General features: G+C 41.9%; 1 protein-coding gene across 1 annotated transcript in view; it reads left to right on the top strand.

Moving 5' to 3' along the window:
• The window catches only part of Ptp36E (protein tyrosine phosphatase 36E), an 80,199-nt gene that overhangs the window by 47,134 nt on the left and 6,096 nt on the right, over positions 1-26,969 (top strand). The window contains exons 2-13 of the mRNA XM_080285782.1: positions 6,995-7,110; positions 7,816-7,903; positions 8,669-8,745; positions 9,359-9,493; positions 10,051-10,185; positions 10,907-11,064; positions 11,683-11,818; positions 12,016-12,162; positions 17,495-17,594; positions 18,305-18,381; positions 21,603-21,740; positions 26,328-26,453. Coding sequence (XP_080141908.1) covers positions 6,995-7,110; positions 7,816-7,903; positions 8,669-8,745; positions 9,359-9,493; positions 10,051-10,185; positions 10,907-11,064; positions 11,683-11,818; positions 12,016-12,162; positions 17,495-17,594; positions 18,305-18,381; positions 21,603-21,740; positions 26,328-26,453 — 1,433 coding nt within the window. The remainder of the gene's footprint in view (positions 1-6,994; positions 7,111-7,815; positions 7,904-8,668; positions 8,746-9,358; positions 9,494-10,050; positions 10,186-10,906; positions 11,065-11,682; positions 11,819-12,015; positions 12,163-17,494; positions 17,595-18,304; positions 18,382-21,602; positions 21,741-26,327; positions 26,454-26,969) is intronic.

Raw genomic sequence — 26,969 nt, forward strand, 5'->3', positions numbered from 1 at the left:
TGATTTGCTTCCTGACTGACGGACTGACTGACTGCACTTGGGGAAATTTCCTTGAGCTGTTTGTCTCTTTCCCCTGCCCTCTCCCCTCCTCTCCCTCCCCTCCCTTCCTCCCCCTCCCCACCCCCTTCACCTGTGTACCTGTCTCCCTTCTTTAATTAGGACAGACCACTTGTTTTTTTCAGGGGCGTCACACACACACACACACACACACACACACACACACACACACACACACACACACACACACACACACACACACACACACACACACACACACACACACACACACACACACACACACACACACACACACACACACACACACACGATATCACCTTCCCTCTCTCTCTCTCTCTCTCTCTCTCTCTCTCTCTCCCTCTCTCTCTCTATTTTTCTCCTCTTCCCTCTTGTTGTGATCACTGTTTTTCTCTGATTTTTATTAATATTAAATGGAAATGGAATCCTATTTTTACGCCTCATCCTTTTAGACAAACTTTATTTACTATTATTTTGAGTTTTATTATAAGATTTAATTTAACTTTCGGTCTATCTTTGGGTTATATTATTTTTTATTTCCTAACTACTTCAATTTTGGGGAGGGGGAGACCGAGGATGAGGTGGAGGGATGGAGTGCAGAGGTATGTGAGAGAGGAGGATGTGACTTGGGGGAGGAAGCGAAATAGTGGGGGACAGGGCGACATGGAGGCGATTTGTTTGTGGCCACCCCTTACGGGATTAAGGTTTCTGGCAATAGATAGAGACTGATAGCTTTTGGAGAGGGACGCCTTCATGTGGTGACACTGATATAACCGGGTGGCTTCACTGCCTGGTTACACACACACACACACACACACACACACACACACACACACACACACACACACACACACACACACACACACACACTTCCACATATTCACGAAAGTTGATGTTAAAGTTAGAGTCTATTTTCACCTGATCTATTCTGAAGCGATAATTTTTCATCCCTTACCATATGCGATAGTGACTCAGAGCTTGGAGGAGGCGGGGTGAGTCAGCGGAGGCAAGATTGAGTCATGAGGTAATGGTGAGTCATGCAGGTAAATGAGGGAGGGAGGGAGAGATGGACAGAGATGCACAGAGAGATACAGAGAGACAGGCAGAGAGAGACAGGCAAACAGAGAGAGAGACAGACACACACACAGTCATCAAACAGGATTATGATTAAGGAAGGTTGGATCAAGTTATGGTTCAAGTCCTACCCAGCTTAACCCCTCTCATGGTATTGCCTAAGCCCCCTCATACCCCTGCCTCACCCTTCCGTGCCTCACTCCTCCCTGCCTCACCCTTCCCTGCCTAACCCTTTCCTGCATCACCATTCTTTGCCTAACCCTTCCCTGCTTCACACTTCTCTGCTCACCCTTACCTGCCTCACCCCTCCCTGCCTCACTCCTCCTTGCCTCACTCCTCCCTGCCTCACTCCTCCCTGCTTCACCCCTCCCTGCCTCACTCCTCTCTGCCTCACTCCTGCCTGCCTCACTCCTGCCTGCCTCACCCTTCCCTGTCTCACCCTTCCCTGCCTCACTCCTCCCTGCCTCACTCCTGCCTGCCTCACTCCTACCTGCCTCACCCTTCCCTGCCTCACTCCTCTCAACCTCAACCCTCAATTTCAACTTCGTGCCTCCCTTAACAGTCTCGCTTATGCTACTTATCTCGTTTTAAAACAGACATAATTTGCATCAGTGGTGCAGAAGAGGATGCTGAGGTGTAATGTGTAAAATGAATCGCTAAGGAACAGGTTTTAAGAAATTCCAAAGCCAGTTATAATAGGATTAATATTTTTTAGTCTCTCTCTCTCTCTCTCTCTTCTCCGTTTTCTTGGCTTCTTCCTTCAGGTGCTTCCTCTTTCACTAACTTGAGGTCACTCTCTCTCTCTCTCTCTCTCTCTCTCTCTCTCTCTCTCTCTCTCTCTCTCTCCTCCGTTTTCTTGGCTTCTTCCTTCAGGTGCTTCCTGTTTCACTAACTTGAGGTCTCTCTCTCTCTCTCTCTCTCTCTCTCTCTCTCTCATCAGTCTACCTATCTGTCTATCTGTCTATCTACCTGTATATGTCAGAGTCTCTCTCCCTCCCCCTCCCCCTCCCCCTCCCCCTCCCCTCCACTTCTGCTCTCCACTTCATTAATTGTTGGAAAAGTCCTTAGGGAGATATTGGCTTTGAGAGAGAGAAAGAGAGAGAGAGAGAGAGAGAGAGAGAGGGAGGGAAAAAAAGATTGAAAGAGGATAAAAGAAGAAAGTGATACGAAGCAAAAGAAGATATTGGCATGAACTTCAAGGAGAGAGAGAGAGAGAGAGAGAGAGAGAGAGAGAGAGGGAGAGGGAGTCTTCAGTGTCTGTCCGTGTGACGTAAGTGAGTCTTGAGTGAGGGGGGACGAAGATAAAAGGAAGCCTAGGAAAATTATGAAAGTGTGTAAAGTGGATGACTCTCTCTCTCTCTCTCTCTCTCTCTCTCTCTCTCTCTCTCTCTCCCCCTCCCTCCCTCCCTCACCTCAGTCTTGTCCCCCACTACTTTCTTCACCTGCTTCGCTCCCTCCCCCCTCCCCTTCTCCCTATTCCCCCTCCCCTTCTCCCTATTCCCCCTCCCCTTCTCCCTGTTCCCTCCTCCCCTCGTCTCCCCTCTTCATAAGTGTCACTCTTCAAGGCCAGGTCCATTCTAACTCCCCTCATCCTCCCCTCCCTCTCCTCTCCCCCTCCCCTCCTGCTTTCCCCTTCCTCCTCCCCCTCCCCTTTACCCCCTCTGCTTCCCCTCTCCTCACTCCCCTGATCCCTCCCTCCCCCCTCTTCCCTTTTCCTCTTCCTCTTCTCTCTCTTCATTCTCCATCCCTACCTTTCCCCTCCCTATACTTCCCCTCTTTCTCCCCCTGCTCCCCCCCCTGCCCTATAACCCCTCTTTCTCTTTCCTTCCCTCACCCTCCCCTCCCCTCCCCTCCCCTTTCCTCCACTCCCCTCTCCTCCCCTCCCCTCCCCTCCCCTCCCCTCCCCTCCGTTACCTACTTGGCACGAGTTAGAATACTACTATGTGACTGAGAGAGAGAGAGAGAGAGAGAGAGAGAGAGAGAGAGAGAGAGAGAGAGAATTTTGGTAGGTAGGTAGGAAGGAAACGTATGTAGGTAGATGTCGGTAGGTAGAGAGAGGAAGGGAAGGTAGTAAAATAAATAAACAGGTAAGTAGCAGGTAATAAAGGAGGAAGGGAGAGAGCAGGTAAGAAGCGAGGGGAGGTAGGTACGTAGGTAGGTATGTAGGTAGGTGGGTAAGTAGGTAGGTAGGTAGGTAGGTAAGTAGGTAGGTAGGTAAGTAGGTAGGTAGGTAGGTAGGTAGATTTAAGCAGGTAAGTAGCGAGGGGAGGTAGGAAGGTAGGTAGATAGGTAGGTAGGTAGGTAGATTTAAGTAGACAAGAAGGGCTGATAAGAGGAATAAATGGAGACAGGTTGGTAGGGTAACTGGGGTAGAACAGGAGCACTCAGAGAACGCATACCCCCGCGAGGCAACACTTTCCATTATTTTATATATATTTTCATGACCTTAAACTTAACCTTTTATCTTGCCTTCCTAAAATAATTACTTGATCATTTTTCATCCAATATGTTTTTTGCTAATAGACAGATAGACAGATAGATAGACTGATAGATAGATAGATAGACAGACAGACAGACGAGCCAAAAAAAATAGCATCGTTTGTCTTCTTTCATTCTCCTTCCTTCGCATTTCTTTCTTTTTCTTTCCTCCTTTTTTCCTTCCTTTATCTTTCCTTACCGTCTTCTTGTTATTTGTTTTCCTTTTCTTTCTTTCCTTCTCTTTCCTTCCTTCCTTCCTTCCTTCCTTCCTCCTTCTTTACATCTTTCCTTCTTCCCTTCATTCCTTTCCATTTGTCTTTCCTTCTTGTATTTCTTTTCATTTTTCCACTTCTTCTCCTTCCTTCTTTTTCCTTCCCTTCTTTTCTTCCTTCCGTTCTTTCCGTAATTCATTCATTTTTTCTTTGCTTTTCCTCCTTCTGATTTTCTTCTCATTTTCATCCTTCTTTCCTTCCTTTCTTTCAGCTGTCTTCCTTCATCCCTTCCTTCCTTCTTGGTCTTCCCGCCTCCTTCTCTTTCTTTCTCTCCCTCCTTCCCTCCCTCTTACCCTCCTTCCTTCCTTCCTTCCTTCCTTCCCTACCTCCACCAGGTGCCCTTCACTACCTTGCCCTTCCCAATTAAGTCTACTAATGTCCAATTTAACCAACAGGTGACACTGAGGCTAACTAATGAGTGTGCTGCAGTGTGGTGTGGTGTGGTGTGGTGGTGTAGTATTGTGGTGTGATGGTATTATTATGTGCTAGTCCCTTAATGAGATAGTGTGGTGGCGTGGTGTGGCAGTGTGGTACCATGTGGTGTGGTAGTGTGATGTGCTGGTATTATAATTTGGTAGTCCTTTAATGAAATGATGTGGTGGTGTGGTGTGGAAATGTGGTAGTATGGTGTGGTGGCTATGGTGTGGTGGTGTGGCAGGGTAATTATGATGACTGTGGCAGGTGTTGCAATGGACTTAGTGCTGACTTTGATGATGATTCCAGTTGATGATGACAACGAGAAATTTAATTCATTATTGAAGCTATTATAACCAAGAACCAGAAGGCACTCAGAGAGCACATACCTCCGCCAGTGTCATTGCCATTAAAAAGGACCCAAATCCACATCCGGATCCGCCCCCAAATTTAATCAATTCTTTCTTGGTTCATGGTCCACCTTTGCATAGAGTTTCATTGACACTGATTGAGAACTTTTGGAGATATTGTGCGGGATACTCCTGATCCGGATCCGCCCTCAAATTTATTCATTTCTTCCTTGGCCCATAGTCCACCCTTCCACAAAATTTAATCAAAATCCGTTCGTAACTTTGTGAGTAATTCTGCTAACAGACAGACAAACACACCAACGCCGGATAAACCATAACCTCTTAGGCGGAGGTAAATATGCCAGTCATCAGAACGCCACATTACCAAAACAGACTAATTAGCGGTCAGGTGGGAAGCAAGGGTAATAATGCGATTGTAATGATGGACAGGTGAGCATGACAGGCAATTAGTCAAGCATTAAGACCTACCTGAGATGAGGGTATCATGGAGAGGGGGAAAAGGTAGGGGAAAAATGTAGTTCAGAGGAAATGGTAATGATGGTGGTGGTAGTGGTGATGGTGGTGGTGGTGATGGTGATAGTGGTGATGGTGGTGGTAGTGCGGGGGTGGTAATAGTGGTGATAGTTGTGGTGATGGTGGTGGTGGTGGTGGTGGTGGTGATAATGGTGATGGTGGTGGTAGTGGTGATGGTGATGGTGGTAGTGGTGAAGGTGGTGGTAGTGGTGATAGTGGTGATAATGGTGGTGGTAGTGGCGATAGTGGTGATGGTGATGAAGGTGGTGATGGTGGTGGTAGTAGTGGTGGTGGTGATAGTGGTAATGGTGGTGATAGTGGTGATGAAATTCGCCTTATCGTGTTCCTCAATATTAAGCTGATGGTGTCTTATATCACGGCCGTTTCCTGGTGTGTGGGCGAGGGGAGGGGGCGGCAGCTGGGGTGGAGAATGTAGGGGAAATGAAAGGCAGGGGAGGGGAAATGAAGGGGAGGGGAGGGGAAGTGGAGGGGGAATTAATAGGGGATGGAGGGAAAGGGAGAGGGGAATGTTGGGGAAATGAAGGGTAAGGGAGGGGAAATGAAAGGGAGGGGAGGGGAAATGAAAGGGAAGGGAGGGGAAATGAAGAGGAAGGGAGGGGAAATGAAGGGGGAATTAATAGGGAAGGGAGGGGAGATGAAGGGAAAAATGGAGATGAGAGGAGGGGAGAATTAAAGGGAAAATAATAGGAAATGAAGGGAAGGAAGGGAAATGTTTAGGAAATGGAGGGAAAAAGTAGGGGAAGGAAGGAATGAAGGAAGGGAGGAAGAAAAGGAGGAAGGAAGGAAAGAAGGAAGGGAGGAAGGAAGGAAGGAAAGGAGGTGGGACGGAAGGGAGGAAGAAAGGAAGGAAGGAAGAGAGCATACCTGTCTTTCCTCACCTGCCCGTTTATGAGTTGAAAATGAAACACTTCAGGAATGTTTAGAGAGAGAGAAAGAGAGAGAGTGAAAATTAAAAAGAAAGAGAATTGTAATACTAAGATGCGTATGAGAAGTGACAAATAAAGCGTAAATAAAAAAATAACTAAATAAAGGAAGGAACAGTAAAGATAAACAGCAAAGACTTAAGCATCATTCAACGTAAACCTTCCATGAATAAATGAATGAATGAATGAAAGTTGGAGTGTGTAGGTGTCAGCGTTAGTGTGAATAAGTGTGTGTAGATGTTAATTGTATTGGCCTTAGTATGAGAAAGCAAGTTTGTAGAAGGGCATGAGTCTGTAGGAAAGTGTGTAGTGTAAGTATGAAGTATGTAGGTTTTAGAAGTAAAGTGTGTAGGCATGAAGAGTGAAAGTATTGTGAGAGTAAGTGTGAGAAGAGTGAATGGAGCCTAGAAGAATGAGGGGTAGTGTGAGTCAGTGTGCAAGTATGCGTCAGACTCGATAACTACCCCACCCCACCCCGTCTCCGGCCCGCCCCGCCCCGCCCCACCCAAATATTTATACCTGTGAATCCCCCAAGAGGTTCCTTCCGAGAGTTCAGGTGTACCAGGTGAGACAGTACACCTTTTTATTCATTACCTGTGTATTCTGTGGTTTGTATTTGATAATTTTGTATGCTGGTGATTTGTTTATTATTATCATTATTATTATTATTATTATTATGGAATTTCTTGAGCATCGGAGACACCTTCAGAAGAAAACACACACACACACACACACACACACACACACACACACACACACACACACACACACACACAAGCAAATAACACACAGCGCAAATTAATGTTTATCATCCAACAATTTCTCTCTCTCTCTCTCTCTCTCTCTCTCTCTCTCTCTCTCTCTCTCTAACTCACTTTCTCTCTCTTTACAGCCGAGGAAGACAAGGCAATAGGGGCGATACCAACAATGCCAATCGATTCCAAGGACCTCACCAGGATATGTTCGCAGCATCATCGATATCCAGTGTTATATAAGGTGGAATTCCAGGTGAGTGTGTGTGTGTGTGTGTGTGTGTGTGTGTATTTTCCCTCTGTCTCTCTGTGTCTCTGTCTGTCTGTCTGTCTGTCTGTCTGTCTCTCTCTCTCTCTCTCTCTCTCTCTCTCTCTCTCTCTCTCTCTCTTGCTTTTCCCCCTTCCCCCCTCCCTCTCCTCCTCTCACATCCCCTTCCCCTCTCTTCGCCTTTCATCTCCCCCCTTTTTTCTTTTTTTTTCGTTTCCTCTTCTTTTCGTTCATTTTTTTCTGTTTTCTGTGCTTCAAAGTTCCAAAGAAAATGAATGTCCCCCAAAAATTGCTGTTGGAAAAGGAGCTGAAATTTCTGTGATGATGATGATGATGGTGGTGGTGGTGATGATGATGATGATGATGATGATGATGGTGGTGATGATGGTGATGATGATGATGATGAGGAGGAGGAGGAATGAGTTTTTGTGTGATAATGATGAAGATTACTACCACTACCACTACTACTACTGTTATTACTACTACTACTACTACTACTACTAATAATAATAATAATAATAATAATACGGGAACAGTAGTACTGGTAGTAGTAGTAGTAGTAGCAGTTGCAGCAGTAGTAGGGGTAGTAGTAGTAGTAATAATAATAATAATAATAATAATAACAATAATAATAATAATAATAATAATAATAATAATAATAATAATAATAATTAATTTCCCTTTCCCCTACAGATGGCGTCGAAGGTGGAGCCACACTCCATGAGACACGCACTTAAGGAAGCCAATGAACTCAAGAATACTAGCAAGAAAAGCATTCCTTGTAAGTACATGTAGAGGGTCGTTGATGAGTAAGGGACACTGGGGCCGTGGTGGATAGATAGATGGATGTGTGGATGGATGGGTGGATGGATGGATAGGGAGGTAGGTGGATGGATAGATGCAGAAGAGAGGTCGATAGAGGCAAATATAGATATAGATAAAGATATATAGATAAATAGATAGATAGATAGATAGATAGATACTGGAGAGAGAGAGAGAGAGAGAGAGAGAGAGAGAGAATCAGAGTCAGAGTGTCCAAGGAGCCTGCGATTCTTTATATTCTTACTATTTAACCCTCCTAAGGTGAGGACAACTCTAGCATTCTCTTCCAGCTGACCCCAGACGATTTTATTCAGCTGAGAGTGGGTTATAGGAGCCTGGGAGTGTTAATTCTTGCTGTCCCTTTAAATCTTGCTCACCCTTTAAATCTTGCATTCCTTTTAAATCTTCCTCTCCCTTTAAATCTTCCTGTCCCTTTAAATCTTCCTCTCCCTTTAAATCTTGCTCGCCCTTTAAATCTTGGTTTCCCTTTAAATCTTGGTTTCCCTTTAAATCTTGCTCTCCCTTTAAATCATGGTCTTTATTTCCTTCTCTCCCTTTAATTCCTGCTATAACTTTAAATCTTGCTCTACCTTTATTTCTTATTCTCCCTTTAAATCTTGCTTTCCCTTTAAATCGTGCTCGCCCTTTAAATCTTGCTGTCCCTTTAAATCTTGCTCGCCCTTTAAATGCTACTCTCCCTTTAAATCTTACTCTCCCTTTTCAGACGATTATAACAGGGTGGTGTTGGATCCGCTCCCTGACTCTCCAGATTCCGACTACATCAATGCCTCCTACGTTGATGTAAGTAGTCCAGTCTATCAGCCACTCGGTCTATCTGTCAGTCATTTGGTCTATCTGTCAGGTATGAGGTTTATCTATTGGTTATTCGGTCTATTCATCAATCATTCGGTCTCCTTGTTATTCAGTCCTACCATCAATTCGGTCTGTCAGTCATTTGCTTTCTCTATTAGTCATTCGGTCACCATTACTCTCAGTCAGTCAGTCAGTCAAATTACCTGTTTATGAGTCAGTCTGCATATTTATCAGTCAGTCAGTCTTTTATCTGTGAGCCAGTCTAACTTTATTAATCAATCTGACAGTTTTTCTTTACTAATCAGTCAGTTAATCAAGCCAGTCTACCTGTCAGTTAAGAAGTCTGTCAAATACCAATCTATCTGTCTGTCTATCTATCCGTCTCTCTATCTGTCTACTATCTATCTGTCTGCCAGTCTACCTACCAGCCTACCTCCCTACCTTCCTACCTACCTATCTATCTACCTACCTACCTACCTACATATTTCATTCCCAAACCTCTACAGTCAAACCAAAATGCCCAAAATCTTAGCCAATGACACTACCCAAAAGAACCTCAAGGTCTGTATGGTCTGTGTATCTCTCTCCCCCCTCCCCCCAGAGCCTGCTGACCCCGAAGGCCTATATTGCTACCCAGGGGCCCTTGGAAAACACCATTGTCGACTTTTGGAGGATGGTTTGGCAGCAGAAATCCAGGTTAATTGTTATGCTGACCAAGACCTTCGACTTCATTAAGGTGGGTGAGAGAGAGAGAGAGAGAGAGAGAGAGAGAGAGAGAGAGAGAGAGAGAGAAAGAGAGAGAACTAAGAAAATGAGTGTCAGCATTTAACTCAGCTTCATTACGTTTGTCTAAATTTCTTTTTCCCATCGTCTTTGAAGTTACTATACTCCTTTTACTCTAACTTGGCCTAAAATTGCCCTCTGTACGTCTTGAATGCAGGGATGTTTTATTTCAGCGTATAGGGTAAAGAACTAATATGAACTTACCTTATTACAGTTAGTTACTTTTATTTTTGCGTACAGGTGATTTTATATTTACCTTTATTTTGCGTACAGGTGATGTTATATTTACCTTTATTTTGCGTACAGGTGATGTTATATTTACCTTTATTTTTGCGTACAGGTGATGTTATATTTACCTGTATTTTTGCGTACAGGTGATGTTATAATTACCTTTATTTTTGCGCACAGGTGTTGTCATAATTACCTTTATTTTGGTGTACAGGTGGTGTTATATTTACCTTTATATTTGGATACAGGTGTTGTTATATTTACCTTTATTTTGGTGTACAGGTGATGTGTGTTCAGTACTGGCCTGCCATGGTGGGTCGGCCGGATCATTACGAGGGGATCAAGGTGGATCTGCTGAAGGAGGAACAGCTGGCTAACTTCATGATCCGCACCATTAAACTGAGCCTCCAGGACCGAGTAGGAACTACACACTTTCTCTTGATCCTCGCACGCCTTTATATCATTGCACACTTCATCCTTGCACACTTCAGTCTTGCACATTTCAGTCTTGCACACCTCAGTCTTGCACACTTCAGCCTTGCACATTTCAGTCTTGCACACTTCAGCCTTGCACACTTCAGCCTTGCACACTTCAGCCTTGCACATTTCAGTCTTGCACACTTCAGCCTTTCACACTTCAGCCTTGCACACTTTTTCTTGATCCTAGCACACTTTTTTTTATTTTTTGCACACTTCATCCTTGCACACTTGGTTTTTCTCCTTGCACACCTGGTTTTTCTCCTTGCACACCTGGTCTTTCTTCATGCACACTTTGTCTTTATTTTTCTTTACTGTTTAAGGTTTATTTTTAATCATATTTTGGATGGATTTATTATTTTTCATCTTGTGTTATTGGATAAAGATTTAAAGATTAATTTTATTGTGTATTTTTATTGTTTATTATTGGGTAAAGTTTATTTGTGTGTGTGTGTGTGTGTGTGTGTGTGTGTGTGTGTGTGTGTGTGTGTGTGTGTGTGTGTGTGTGTATTTTGTTTTGATTTCCCTAAGTTACGTACACAGTAAAGTCACTCCTACTCTCTTGTCAGTGTATGTATGTGTATGTATGTATGTATCTGTGTATGTGTACCTATCCCTAAAGTTGCGTACACAAAAGTAACCACACCTTTCGCCCTTTCAGCCCGAGGAGGAGAGAGAGGTAGTCCAATTTCACTACACTGAATGGCCCTCACACACCCAGCCCTTCGTCAATAGCCTTCTGGAGTACCGAAGAAGAGTTAGGATATGGATGAAGTCAAATATTACCCCAGCAGACGGGCCTACCATAGTACACTGCAGGTATGGGGGCTGATAGATAGATAGATAGATAGGTAGATAAATAGATGGGTAGATGGATGGATGAATAGGTAGGTAAGGTGGTCAGGAAATGCAGCAGATGAAGTCAAATATTACCCAGCTGACGGGCAGGTATGGGGGCTGATAGATAGATAGATAGATAGGTAGATAAATAGATGGGTAGATGGATGGATAGATAGATAGGTAGAAGTCTGATATTCCCCCGGTTGACTTATCTTCCATAGGGCTGATAGATAGATAGATAGATGGGTAAATGGATGGATTTATTTTGGGATATGGCTGCTTTATATAATTACGTACATTATTTATACAGAGGATGGTGATGCTAGAATGATTTAAGCAACACAGAAGAGGACGGCAAGGCGTAAGAAGCAAAATAAGTCGCTTAGGAAGAGGTGTTAGGGAGCTTTAGAAATTGTGCTATTTAGGGTGTATTTCCATGGAAGGATCAATAAAGTATAGATGTATTCGATGGTGGCATTAATAACATTTTTATAATTGTGTCCAAAATAATAAAACAGCGGACGTCACTACTCCATTTTCTTTCTCCTCAGTTCCAATATTTCACCACAAGGGATGACTATAATTTCCTTGCCACAGTGACGGCGGGGCAAGGACGGGCGTGTACCTGGCCATAGACGCTAACTTGGAGCTGCATGAGGAGGACGGCAAGGTGGACGTGTATGGCTACGTGAAGAAGATGAAACAGGCTAGACTGGGCCTTATTGAGTCTGTCGTGAGTATATAAGTTACCTGGTTAGGTTGGTTGGATGGTTGGTTGGTCGGATGGTTGGTTGGCTGGGCTCTGTACTCATGAATATCTAAGTTACCTGACTGATTGCCTGAGTGATTAATTAATTGGGCTTTATAATCACAGCATCACGAATACAGTTTTCATTCCTCGATTAATTTCTCCCTCCCTCTCCCCACCAGGACCAGTATCGGTTTGTGTATGATGCCTTGGAGGAATTTCTGTTGTGTGGGTACTCCTTCTTCCCTGTGTCGGAACTCTCACAACGGCTCAAGCACAAGTCCATGAAGGTATCTGGGAACAAGAGCGAATACCAGATTGAATTTGAGGTGAGTGAATTACCCGAATGGATAACTAGTGAATGAATAACTTGACAAAACTCTTCACTCTTTCTGTCCCTAGCCTTATCTTGCTGCCTGATGTCGCCTTTCCAAAAGCTCATTATATTTTCCTTCTCTGCTTTCACCATTGTCTGCTTTGCTATATCTTTTCCCTTTGGTCACTCTTGATGTCTAACAATGTCTGCTTTTTCCTTGCAAGCTTACCAGAGAGGAGCAGCGGTGGTGTGTGGTGGTGTATGGTGGTGGTGGTGTGTGGTGGTGGTGATGTGTGGTGGTGGTGGTGATGTGTGGTGGTAGTGGTGGTGTGTGGTTGTGGTGGTGGTGTGTGGTGGTGGTGGTGGTAGTGGTGGTGGTGATGGTGTGTGGTTGTGATGGTATGTGGTGGTGGTGATGGTGTGTGCTGTGTGGTAGTGGTGGTATGTTGTGGTTGTGGTAGCACAGGTTCTTCTGTTGTGGTTCATTTATAGTGCCGAATATTTTGTGGCACAGGGAACTCCGTAGCACCATTTTCTGAGCGATTTATTTTACACATTACACCTCCGTTTCTCTTGAATGTATATTAACGAAACTGCATCAGTTTTAAAACATATAAATAACATACAGGAGAATGTCAAGGTATAAATGCAAAATAAATTGGTTAGGAAAAGGTGTAACGAAACTTCCAGTACTATCTAGAATATTCCTCTTTATAAATAAGTGGGTGGTAAAGGGAAAATACGAAAGAGCTTATTTAATTATTTGTTTAGGCCGTATTTCTAGTTGGCTTTGGAGATTTCCGTAACACCTCTTCCTTAGCGATTTATTCTGTACTTCACACCTTAATAGTCCTCTTACTCTCAGTACATTAATATTACTCTCAGTACGTTAGTTTTACTCTCAGTACATCAATATTACCCTCAGTACATCAGTATTACTCTTAGTACATTAGTTTTACTCTCAGAACATCAATATTACCCTCAGTACATTAAAAGTACTCTCAGTACGTTAGTTTTACTCTCAGCACATCAATATTACTCAGTACATTAGTTTTCCTCTCAGTACGTTAGTTTTAGTCAACTTTCAGTACATCAATATTACTCTTAGTACATCAGTATTACTCTCAGTACATTAATATTACTCTCAGTACATCAATATTACTCAGTACATTAGTTTTCCTCAGTACGTTAGTTTTAGTCAACTTTCAGTACATCAATATTACTCTTAGTACACCAGTATTACTCTCAGTACATTAATATTACTCTCAGTACATTAATATTACCCTCAGTACATTAATATTACTCTCAGTACATTAATATTACTCTCAGTACATTAATATTACTCTCAGTACGTTGATATTACTCTCAGTACAGTTATATTACCCTCAGTACATTAGTTTTACGCTCAGTACACTTTGACAATATATAGGTGTGAGTGAGGTTAGTGTGAACATCTTAACGTAGCGGCGGTGCATCATCTTCTGTGGTATTGGGCACCTTAGTAGCCTGTATAATATTACTTTGACCTTCAAGAATTTCCCTAACACGATTACCTTCTTCGTTCGGGTGATACGTCATACTTTTTGCTATTCTTGTTGCTTTCAGAGGCTTTTATTTAGCGTAGGAGAGGCATTTTGAACATAAGAAGTTAAATATTTTCTTCATTAAGCCATTCAGTCAGAGATCCCTTTCTTAAGTTGGATAAAATCGCCTGGAAGGAGCAAGAATAAATTTGAAAAAGCGCGGGATTCGAGAGTTTTAATCCATATGCCTGAGTGAGTGAGGGCGGTGCTTGTAAGACAGTGCCATCAACAGGGGCCTAATCAAAGGAGTCTGGCGTCTTTTTTGCTTTTGCTTGTGTGTTTGTGAGGCCTGTGTTGATCAGCGCTGTCTTGGCCCTGTAAGAGAGTACGCACCAAGAATAAGAAGAGTATGTATGTTGGCGTCTAGAGGGTCGTAAGAGAGTATGCACCAAGAATGAGATGAGTACTGCATTTATGCTTAAGTCTTGAGGGTCGTCAGTGAGTTTAAACCAAAAGTAAAAAGAGTATTTGTTTTGGAATCTCGAGGGGACGTATTGTAAATGGCTTTGGAGATTTTGTAATGTCTCTTCTGCAGTGTTTTATTTTGCACCTCATGTACTAACCCCTTCACTACGGGTGCCATAGATATACCGTGCCACATTCCAGACACAAATCTTCGGGTGCCATGTGTGTAAGGTGCCACATTTCAGACACAGACCTTCGCGTGCCATATGTGTCCCGTTCCACATTCCAGACGTAAGGTTCCAGGTGCCATATTATGTACCGTTCCATATTCCAAACACAAAGCTTCGGGTGCCATATGTTTACCGTTCTTGGTTTGTCGCCACACATTGAAACTGGCTTAAGGTTTGGTGTGTAACGCCTACTAACGACTCTCTCTTAATGGCCACGTCTCCCCAGTCCTCCTTAGTCGCTCCCAGATGTTCGAGGAGGCAATATATATGTGTGTCTGCTTAAATTGTTACACTGTTATATTGTGCTATCTGTACATGAGGGGACAGTATATTATGAAAGGTGAGAAATGTGTAAAGCAAGGTTGGTGATAATTTTGTAAGTATTATGCCATTCTCAAGATAAGCTGTTAACATTAAAAAACACTTATTAATAAGAGAAATCATGACGTAATGCAAAATGCTGTGGATTCACGTCTCAGATGAGTTATTCAATTGAAAAAACTTTCCATATAAATTGTTTGTGGTGCTTAGATGATTACAGAATTATTATGCACACTTATTGATTATATATAACGAAAATACTACATGTTACTAACTTTGGTTGCTTAGCTAGAAATACGGAGCATTCCCTAATTGCCAGATAAACACTTGTAAAATGAATGGAAGTACGTGCTCATGATCAGAGTGGTGCGTATAACCTTTTGGCCAAAGGTGTTTTGTGAAGGGAGGCCGATTCTACCCTGTTTCTTAGGGGTAAGGGGAATAAACGATTTTTTGAAGTGGAGCGGTTAAAATCACTGACATTAAAACGATACTAATAACATACCGAATAATGTTGGGTGTAAATGCAAAATAGATCGCTAAGGAAGAGGTGGTACTGTCTCCCGTGCCATCTAGAATACACCTCTTAAATCATGGGTATATTACATCATAGAAAAGTTGTAAGAATTGTTAAGGATGCCAGAGTAGTTGTTTCTTCATTATGTGCTTTAACATGTGCTGAAAAAAGTCTGTTCCTTTCCCCATCATCCACTTTCTAGAGGGGTGCCGCGTCCAAAGGGGGTCATCCGCCAAGCTAAAAAAACGCCAAAAAATTGCTTACCCCTTGAGACATAGCATGTAAAGGCCAGACAGAAGCAGAACCTAGTCAGCTGTAGATTGTAGTCAGACGGGCTCGGTCGATTTGGTAATGGGCTTTTGAGGGTGTGCTGTCATGAGTTTGAGTTCCCTGTGAGTTTGTGGGGTGGATGCTCACTGACTAACACCAATCCACAGCAATTATAGATCAAAAATACACCATACCAGTGTTTGTTATTACCACTGTTTGTAGCACCGTCTGTCTTATGTGTTCTCTTCCCTCCTGCAACACATCACCGTCTGCTGTCACTTTCTTCCATTCCACCATCGAGTTTTATGTCTGTCCCACCCTCCTGCACCAAATCGCTGTCTGTTACCACTGCCTTCTGTCTCTCCGTCTGTGCTCTGTGTCTGTTGTAGTCTCTTCCTACTCCCCCTCCCCATATTACTTTGCCATAGCCTACTCCATACCACTACCTACTCCCACTTCCTACTCCCACTTCCTACTCCCACTGTCTACTCCCACTGTCTTCTACTATCTTCTCTTTCATCGTCTGTGTGTTGCATCTTCTGTACCCTCATCCTAACTCCCTTCTACATCAGCACACTTTGAAGATGCCTAATGAACAAGCGACTACCCAAGCATCCCTATCGTCATGTATAAATGCCAAGTGCGTCTTACCCTGCATATAGATAGGTGTCCCAATATATAAGTTCATATCATGTATTAACATAGCCTTATTGTTCATATCATGTATTAGTAGTCTTATCAGTATATATCTCTTATCATTATGTAGCTCTTATCAGTTCATATCTCTTATCATTATATATCTCTTATCAGTTCATATCATGTATTATTAGCCTTATCAATACATATCTCTTTTCAGTTCATATCACGTATCCCTATAGCCTCTGTACACATAATATAGCCTTATCAGTTCATAGATCAGTTCGTATCATGTACTAAGGTGGCCTCTGTACACACGATAGTACAGTATATTTGTACACAATTTGCTGTACATAGATTACCAACTGATGCCCTTTTACGATGTTAATAGTGAGGTATATCCGGTATGCAATAAATTACTGCTCTTGTTGAAGGAAAACCAACTTCTTTTACTAACCTACTTTCTAATCCCGTACCAGCAAGTTCTTCGAAATATTGACCCGTGTTCTCGTCGGTTGAGGAAGTTCCCTAACACCTTTTCCTAAGCGATTTATTTTGTTTCTTACACCTTACTGTTTCTTTCATACACCTTACTACTGTCTCACTTTCATCCACCTTACTACTGTACCGGTATCTCTTTCTTGCACTTTACTCTCTTACACATTACTATCCTCTTCTGTGTTACATAAATCCATCCAATATCGCCACACTCATCATAAATAACGCACAAGAGGGATACTAACCACCCATATCGGGAAATAAATCGCTAAGGAAGAGGTGTTAGGGAGCTTCCTTACTCAGGCGAAAATACGACGAGCCATTTGCTAATTCCTTCAACCCGAGGACGTCATTTTAAACTCTATTAAATTGATATTAAAAAGGTAATTGAGGTTTGTATCCACCCCCACTAACTAAAAAAATAAATAAATAATAAAATAAAGCTGAAAAAATCGTCAGGAAAGAGCAAGAATGAAATGGAAGGCGTCATCGTCCTGAAGGGGTTACGTGCCTGTTTACTACCATCGTTTATTTACTGTTATCCTTGTCTTATCCTTGCAGGCCTTCATTGTGGAAGAGGTAAGTATTTCGGAATGGCATCGGATATTCGGACATGACTGGCTTTAGTGTGTGTGTGTGTGTGTGTGTGTGTGTGTGTGTGTGTGTGTGTGTGTGTGTGTGTGTGTGTGTGTGTGTGTGCCTGGTTTTGTGTAGCTGTAGTATGCAACATTTCATCCAGTCTCGTTTTTATCCTGTCTCCATATCTATATTAATCCAGCCTGTGTGTGTGTGTGTGTGTGTGTGTGTGTGTGTGTGTGTGTGTGTGTGTGTGTGTGTGTTTAAGCCTTCACATAGTAACTTAATGTTTTTTTTTTTTTTTCCCAGAAAATTTGCAAGATGACCCCCCGATTTACTATAGGGGACTGTGCAGGAGGCCACAGAGCAGACAACAGAATTAAGAACCGCAATGTCCTCTGTGTACCACGTATGTATCTCTCTCTCTCTCTCTCTCTCTCTCTCTCTCTCTCTCTCTCTCTCTCTCTCTCTCTCTCTCTCAAGAAAAATATCGTAAGGAAAAAGTCTGAAAAATATTGCTACATGCTATAAGCTTTTTTCTTTTTTCTTTTTTCTTGCTTGAAGTGTGAAATCTCTGTCCCTAATGCCAAAAGAGCCAGTATGATCATTTTTAAGTCAGTGTGATTCTTTAGTAGTTGCAAGTGTGTAGTAGTAGTAGTAGTATGAGAAGGAAGCCTAAAAGAAAGAAAAAAGAAAGAAATTCTGGCAATCGCCCTCGTCTTCTCCCTAAATCTGACACTTCCTTCTCTTCTCCCCAAATCTGGCACTACTTCCTCTTCTCCCAAAATCTGACACTACTTCCTCTTCTCCCCAAATCTGACACTACTTCCTTTTCTCCCCAAATCTGACACTTCCTTCTCTTCCCCCCAGATCTGATGCTTCCTTCTCTTCTACCCAAATCTGACACTTCCTTCTGTTCTCCCTAAATCTGACACTTCCTTCTCTTCCCTAAAAATCTGACACTACTTCCTTTTCTCCCTAAAACTGACACCTCCTTCCCTCCTCCCCAAATCTGACACTTCTTCCTCCTCTCCCTAAATCTGACACTTCCCTTTCTTCTCCCCAACTCACACTTCCTTCTCATCTCCTTAAATCTGACATCATTTCTCCTCCCTACAGCTGACAACTCGCGGCCCTACATCACATCATTCCAAGGCAACAGCAACACCGACTACATCAACGCTGTATGTGTGGACGTGAGTATGAAGGAGATTACTGTGCTTTGTAAATTCCCTTATTATTCATTTTCACCAGTAGGTTGAGTCGTAAAAAACCAGTATCATTTTTTTTTTTTACATTATTTCTGTTGTACTGTGATTCTTGTTTATCTGTGAGGAATATAATACTTTTAAGATCGACTTTGATATTCCTCTTATAGTCCATGATTCTTAGGAGTATTTGGAAGTACATGTTGTCTGAGAATCCATTTATCAGTTGTCAGATTTGCCCTAAGAATAAGTTACTAAATTATTTCACCTTGAGTTCTGTAAATCGTCGAAGAGAGTAATATTTAGTTAAGAAATTAGTCCCCATCTGAAGTTATCTGAATATTAGCCTGGCAGATTAATTTCCTTTAATATTATGTCGATGTCAGCGAGTTAAGATTAGTTTTGACAGATTTAGAAGTTATATAAAGGGTCTGTATAGTTAGGCTTTTAAAGTATCCCTGTTAGAAGTTGTCTGTCACTACTAACTTGTTTATTAATAGCAATAGAAGATAGTTATTAAATAATTAGTGTCCTCTGATGCTATATAAATGTTAGAGTGTGTGAGTAATTATCTAGTTATTATATTACTTGTCTCTGAAGTTATGCAAGTAGTAGAATAGTCAGAATAATTCCCTTGAAAGTTATGTCAGTGTTCCTACTGTTTGTTTATAGTTGGTAAAAGAGGATTTGCTTTAAACTAAACTTCCTCCCTTAGTAAATGACAGAGTGTAATATTTGGCTGTCAGATTAACTCCTACTGAAGTTATATTATTAGTCAATAGAATGATTGAAATAGTTCCCCTTTAAGTTATGCAAATAGTAAGTAGAATTATCAATATAGTTCCATTTAAAGGTGTATAAATAGTCAGTAGAATGATCAAGATAGTCACATTTAAGTTACACAGAGAGTCAATAGGATAGTCAGAACCCTTTAGCAGTTAGTCCACTATTTCTACTGATCTGTTTATAAAGTCCTGGGTCCCTGCTAAAGCCTCCACACAAGAGGTCCCATAAAGCCACGTCAGCTCAACTTCGATGTGCACCGTGTTCCTGTACGTCTATTTTGCGTCTCCGTATAAGTGACGTTAGAAAGAGTCCCCGGGCTCTGTTCTTCCGGGGTTAGGGAGCCGTTCAAGCACCTGTTCCTAGGCGATTTATTTAGTCTGTTGCATCCTGTCCCTACTCAGTCCTTCATTTAACTGAATAAACTGATCTTCTTTTAGCTGGAATAAACTACTTGATTTGTATCGATCATGAGAGGGTTAATGTTTTCTTTAATGTTATATATTTTTACCATAAACACAGTTGGTATACATAAAATAAAAGTGTATATTAACATTTTAACTCCCAGACTCCCATTACTCACACTAAGCCCTCTGCAGTCATCTGGCTTAAGCTGATTTGGGATTGTCTTGGCCATGAGACATACTAGTACCTGTCTTAGCACCTTCAGGCTCCTAGAACCCACTGTCAGATTAATAATATGACCTATCGTTAGCTAGAATGATATCCATGAGAGGCATGACCGTGGGAGGGTAAATGTTCCACAGACTGATAAGGCTGATAAGGAAGAAGTGCTCGTTGGCCCCCTGAACTGATAAGAACACAGCCCCATGTCCAAGTTTTGATGTAGAGGTGTTACTGGTTGCCCTTGTTCAATGGTGCATTTTTTGATAATCCTCTAATTAATATGAATCCCTGCATTTTATTTATTTATTTATTTATTTATTTTTACTGTCCCATTTGACTTTTGTATCCCTGGACAGACGACCCACTATTCTCTGTTTTCCGGCACCAAAGCTAATTTGATTTCTTAGTTTTGATCATTTTTCACTCATTTACCTATTCATTTTGCATTTCCTCACTGAACTTGTGATTGAAATTTCCCGCCTTGTTCTCCCCATGACTAAAGTACTTTCTTCACCGATTTTTTTTCCCTTCAAAATCCCCTGTAACTTTCACTAAACCCTCTTTTTTGTTCTGCTCCTTCTTTTTCCATAGTAAGACCCGATTTTTCCGGCATCTAAATATGCCGTCATTCTCCTCTATAATCGTGTCTTTTAACTGGGAAGTACTATGCCATTCATTCCTGTACAGGATATATGGTTGTGCTTAATACGGAAGTGCAGCCTAGCATTTTCACCTCTGGTTGTTTAAGGAAGGCTAACTAGAAAACACTGGCAGTTTGTGGATGGCAGTATATTGTTTTTATAATGGTTTTGAGTGTTGTGGCTGATCCGTTATGTCTTTGGGTTGGCAGGTGAAGCGAGGACCAAATGAAGGATGATTATGATGCCCTTAATTCGTCCTCAGACAGTCAGGTGTAGTAATTATAATGAAGCAACCTGTCAACCGGAACATTTTTTTTTTCTTTTAGCAAGAAGGATAGTTTCAACCACAAGCTTTCAGAGCTGATTTACCTTATTTACATTCATATTGTACAAACTGACGATGTAGTATTTTAAAACACGTAAAACATGTGTCTAAACCATTACAGTTAATTCCTACACTCGGCGATGTCTCCCAAGATGAATAGATTAATAAAAAAATTGCAGGAACAAAGTTAGACATCAAAATACCAAAGAAGTTAATGGAGATAGTTTCAGACACTGTTATAAGCAGTCTTTCCTAAGCAAATAAAAATATATAGCAACTAAAGGAATAAAGTAGACATTAAGGTACTGAGAGGACTGAATGCATAATAAACCCAGATGGTAAAATGCGATGTAAGAGGAGCCAAATTTGGAATATCAGAATGCTATAATTCTATGACTCCAGAATACCAGATTTCCAAGAGGTTATAGGCCAGAATTCAAAGAGGCCAGACTACTAAAACGCTAGATTTTAAGAGTTCGGAAAGATGTAGCATTGGAATTCTGAGAGTCCGGAATAACAGCACACCTGAATTCCGATAGCCCAAAACAGTGGAATGCCTGGTTTCTGGTAATCCGGAATAATGAAGCATCAGAATTTTGAGAGTTCAGATAACGGAATGCAGGAATTCTGATAATCTTTAACAATAAATCATCAAAATTCACAACACTCCAACATAACGGAGTGCCAGAATTCTGATCATCCGGAATAATGGAACGATGGAAATCTTAGATGCCGGAATAAAGGGTGTCAATTGCTTTCCCACACTCCTCCGCTCCCGCCCTGTCCCGTACGTATGGTGGTGTGCCCTCTAACCTTCCCCCCTCGTGGCAAAGGGTTACTTGCGGCCGCGGGAGTACATAGTGACCGAGTGGCCCCTACGCTCCACCACCTCGGACTTCTGGTCGCTAGTTTACGATCACGAGGTCACTTCGGTCGTAGTCCTCTGCAACCCCAGCCACCTGGAGGCCACGGTAAGAGGTCGCAATGAGAGGTCACACTGGGAGGTCACACGCTGGTTCTCCAATTGGTTGCACAAATCTGTGCCCCCAGTGATATGACCTGTGGGTGGTGTAAGTGTTCCTTTAAGGGATATAAAACGTGTATTGGTGTGGAAATGCTGTGGTGGTTGTGAGTTTAAGGTCACTGCTTGTAGAGAGGACTGCCTTGGTGACAACTCTTACTCTTTTGTATGTATACATATCTTTTTCTAAATTGATAAGTTAGAGGTAAGTTTTAATCACGACAGCGTTTCCATTATTCTCCGTAAAGCAGCAGCAGAGCAGAAGTATTATCTTTTCAGTATGGTACTTATTATGCCAAGAATTTCTTATGCATCGTAAGTCCTAGTACTGTACTGCTGTCTGCTTTATATATAAAAAAGTCACCCATGTAAACTCGACCATTTGCCTGTCATTTCGTTTCAAATTGTGGAAGATGTTGGCTCTACTTGTACTGGAGTGTGTGCATCTGTTTTGTGGTCATCCTTCATGCTAAACTAACTGTTGTATGGAGCTCCTTCCAGTACCCTATGATAAGAAATTAAGATAAAAAAGAGACAGAAATGTATGGAGCTCCTTCCAGTACCCTATGAGAAGAAATTAAGATAACAAAGAGACAAAAATATCGGAGCCAAAAGTGATGCATACACCCAGAATGGCCACGTTTTCTCTCTTGGCACTCTGTCCCCTCCCTCCATCTTTGTAGCTTACTCTTGCTCTCCACCCAAGGGGCTGGGTCCCATCTTCTTTGCAGGGCTACACGCACCCGCGGGAGTACATCGTGACGGAGTGGCCCACCTCTCAGACTCTGGGAGATTTGTGGTCTCTGGTGTTTGACCACGACTGTGCGGCGGTGGTGGTGCTGTGTCACCCCACCAACTCTGTGGTATGCCTTCGCTGCATCCCACCCCAACCACGCTGGCCAATAAGTCGACATATCTATCCCCATCCCATGTTGAGGAAACACTAACCCATTGACCTGTATCCGGAGAAATGTTGCTCTCTAATGACTGTGACACGTGCTACTTGAGACGTACGTGTCTGGTACTGATCTCCGCTGAGGCTGCTGATGCTGCCTGCTGTCACATCACACTGTTTCTCCTGTTGCTGACAATGGGCCAAGTGCTACTACTCAAACTGCTAAATGTTTGATCATTCTTGATATGTTTGAAACCCTTGGCACAATTTTTTCTGCTGCAGTTGCAATGCATCTTTTTACTGTATATGTATTTTTTTGGAAAGTGAAGAAAACTTCCAAATGGGACAAAGAATTTTCAACACTGGAGTTCCCGCACTATTGTGCACCCTTTCTGAGCACTGACTCTGGCTGTTAGAGGACTGAGTAGACATTATGAAAACTTAAAGCTATTTTTTATATTAGCATGCAGACTGTGACTTTACATGTAGGACATGGGGTACCATTTGGTAGGGACCTAACGCTTGTAGACATAATCTGACCAGGTTTTCACATAGAATGGCCTTCTGCCGGTATTACTGGGGACTGGACTCAGTCGTCACAAGTCAGATGAGTGTTTCAGCTGAGACTGATAGACTAGTTGTTTTATTTGTATCAGTCTCTCCCTCTACAAGCCAGCCCATTAGACGAGCCCAACACACCTGCCTGCTATTTTAAGTTCTCTCCCACAGGTATTCTTAAACAGCATGTTGTCTTAGTCTCTCTCCTTTATTTTCCCTCTTCACTGTTGGGTGTCATCAGTCTTGGCTTCCATTCTTTTCCTCATAATGCTTCAAGGTAAACTTCAAGTACACGTAGGTGAAGATGAAGCCCAGCAGTGAGGGATGATGGTGGTGGTGGTTGCAGCCTTACACAGTCACCTCCCGAGCAGCTGAGATACACTGATCGCCCTTCCTCCATATCAGTAGTCGACAGCTCTTTAATCTCTTGTATAAATTTAGCAAGGAAAAAAATCAGAAAGACGCTACATATTACTAGTATTTCGTATATTATTGCGGGATTATTTCTCTAAGGCTGTCTTTATTGTGTTCTTCTGTCTTTGTTTGTCAGTGGTATCATATTCTGGTGTTTCCCTTTTATAAGTAATTGTTATTTTCTTGGTATTTCCTCCCCCATTAATTTTCATCCCATTAATGATCAACCACAGCAGTAAATCACCTCATATCTTACTGCATTCATTTATAGAGGCAGATTAAGAGCTGTTGACCTGAATCCTTTGACTCTATCCTTATCTCTGACCTCTTCCAAGTATTTCTTAATGTACCAATGCAGCTGCCTAGATATTAAAGTACTTTGGAATTTGTATATATATATTTCATAGATAGTGACTTAAATTGTATGCGGTATGTGAAGTTGTATGCAGTATATTTTATTTTATACTGTAGTTAGAGGTGGGAATAATATACAGGTAGAGTATACAGTAGACTACACAGTATAGAGTATACACCACATTTCCTTTTGGTATAGAAGGTCCCGTAACATTTCATCCTTAGCGATTTATTTTCCATAGTATACCTTGATTAATCTTTTGTATTTTAATTTTCTTTTTTTTTTTCTTTCGACATACCTTTGCATTAGTTCCGTACATGAGGGTATTAAAGTGTAAGAAAATAGGTAGATAAATAAATAAATAAATCGCTAAGGAAGAGGTGATACGTCTTCTACACCCCCCCAGAAAGCCCTTTCCCAAAATTCCACCCAGCATCTCTGAAATACGAATGTTTTTGTAATGGTTCTGAATCCTGTAGCTCCCTTTATTGTTCTTTTTTTTCCTTGGGAGACTAAAACAACATGGTAAGAGTCTCCACGTGTCGTCAATAAGCATACCTTGTTTTCCTGATGTTCACAGCAGTGTAGGAAGTGTTTGTATAAATGAAGTTGCACCTTTTTTTTTTCATAATTTTGCATATATATCTTAGTAACTTCAGAAACTTCATTTGTAACTTTAAAAATAATATATAGTTTCAATTTCGAGTTTTACACGGCCTTTCTGAACTAAATTTACTGAATAAATTTAGCCATTTTTTTTCCATTTTAAGTATTGCATAATGTAACTGAATATATATATAAATTATACATTAATGTAGGTGTGAGGTGTATGATTATTAATACATCTCTATATTTTCGTGTAGCTAGTGAATTATAACTTCTAATACTGTATTTTAGCATTCATAACATTGGTGCTGATTTTTTCTACGTCTCAGTTCATCTCCATTTGACTAATTTTTAAGCTTCCTCACTCTACATACGTATGAACGTGTGTGTGTGTCGGGGAGGAGGGGGAGGTTGCATATATGAAGTGCGTGGGTGACAGACTTAAGAAATAGTAACTCTCCGACTGTGGGAAGGGTTTGTAACTCTCTCGCTTTTCATGAAGATCATCAGCGAGAGAGAATGTAAAAAGGTGTTAAATCTAGAGCGCCTAAAGTTTTCCTGTGCTTTGAGGGGTTTAGCTGGAAGGGGGGAAAGGTGGTGACAATTTGGGTATCACAGTGGCAGCACAAAATTGAGTAGAGCAGAACATGAGAACATAAGAAGAGGGATAAATACAGGAGGCCAGCTGATCCATGCTAGATAAAACTGCAAGAATAAGACAAGGATAGCAGAGAAGCACCCTCATCTGAAAGTGCAGTGTGTCTGTTTCAGGTTCTCAAGTGGGCAGTATATAGTGTTAAGTGCACGGTATGTTCAGTCACATTAAGTATATAGCAAATCAGTTTATCAGATTTTAATGCTTATGTCTCAGGTTTAGGGACATGAAATATATCAGGTGAGGGAGCATAAAGATTTCAGTTCAATCAAATCAGGGACTTGAAATACATGATTAGTTCAGTGGAGGTAAAGATCACAGAATCCCTTTTCCAGTATGTTCAATTTAAGGAGCGTGCTTAGTGTGTTCAGATAAGGGAGCATGTTCAGTTTAGGGACCTTAATTGTACAGTGTTCTGTTTGGGACCTTAAGTGCGCAGTGGGTTAATTATTTGGACCTAAAATTGCTTAGAGACCTTGTTTAAGCAAAGTGGGTATAGTCATAAGGGGATTTGGAGGAAAGTATGTCGGATATAGGGTATCGACGGTGACACAGAAGACAGATGAGGAAGACAGCGAATGATGCAGGAATATTTACAACCTCTGCCAGTACCCCGAAACCCTGCCAGTACCCCGAAACCCTGCCAGTACCCCCAACCCCTGCCAATACCCCCAGACCCTGCCAGTACCCCTGTCAACTATACCGTGTGGAAGACAGTGAATGATGTAGGGATATTTACAGTCCCTGTCAGTACCCCCAAACCCTGCCAGTACCCCCAGACCATGCCAATACCCCTGTCAATTTTATGTACTGTGTGGAAGACAGTGAATGATGTAGGGATATTTACAACCCCTACCAGTATCCCCAAACCCTGCCAGTATCCCCAACCCCTGCCAGTACCCCCAAACCCTGCCAATACCCCTGTCAACTATACCGTGTGGAAGACAGTGAATGATGTAGGGATATTTACAACCCTTACCAGTACCCCCAAACCCTGCCAGTACCCCCAGCCCCTGCCAGTACCCCTGTCAACTATATTGTGTGTGTACTTCAGACCTACCCCCCATTCTGGCCGGAGAAGCAGAGGAGCATGAAATACGGGCCAGTTTTCACCATCGACCACGTTAGTCACCAGCACTACCAAAACATCAGGTCCTGGATTTTCAGAATAAGTAAAAAGGTGGGTGGGTAAATGGCTGCACTTTTCCTTCCACTTTTGCCTTCCACCTTTTTCTCCCACTTTTTTCTCTCACTTTTTTCTCCCACTTTTTTCTCCCACTTTTTTCTCCCACTTTTTTCTCCCACTTTTTTCTCCCACTTTTTTCTTCTACCTTTTTTTTTTTTTTTTTTTTTTTTAATGATTGGTTAACATTTTCAGAACTTGAGCCGGACTGTTTTTTTTTTTTTTTTTTTTTATCGAAAGCAGACTATACTCGTTTTACTCTAACCAGGCCTAAAATTGCCATCTCTTTTTTCTTGAGTGCCTAGTTGTAAAAATGGATTAACGCTAGATATACGATGCTAGTCACGAAGAAGTGCCATGGAGAGGACTGTAGAGCCTTAACATCATCTTTCCCTGCTGCTGAGCTACGTGAAATAGGCTGCAGGACGAAAATCTGGGCCAAGTTGGAGTGGAAAGAGTATAGTAACGAAATAACTACTTCAAGCCAAGGATGTAGTTATTATTCTGGCTGCC

This window comes from Coenobita brevimanus, chromosome 108 (assembly GCF_032717465.1).
Source record: "Coenobita brevimanus isolate Jiangsu-jjx chromosome 108, ASM3271746v2, whole genome shotgun sequence".
NCBI lineage: Eukaryota > Metazoa > Arthropoda > Malacostraca > Decapoda > Coenobitidae > Coenobita > Coenobita brevimanus.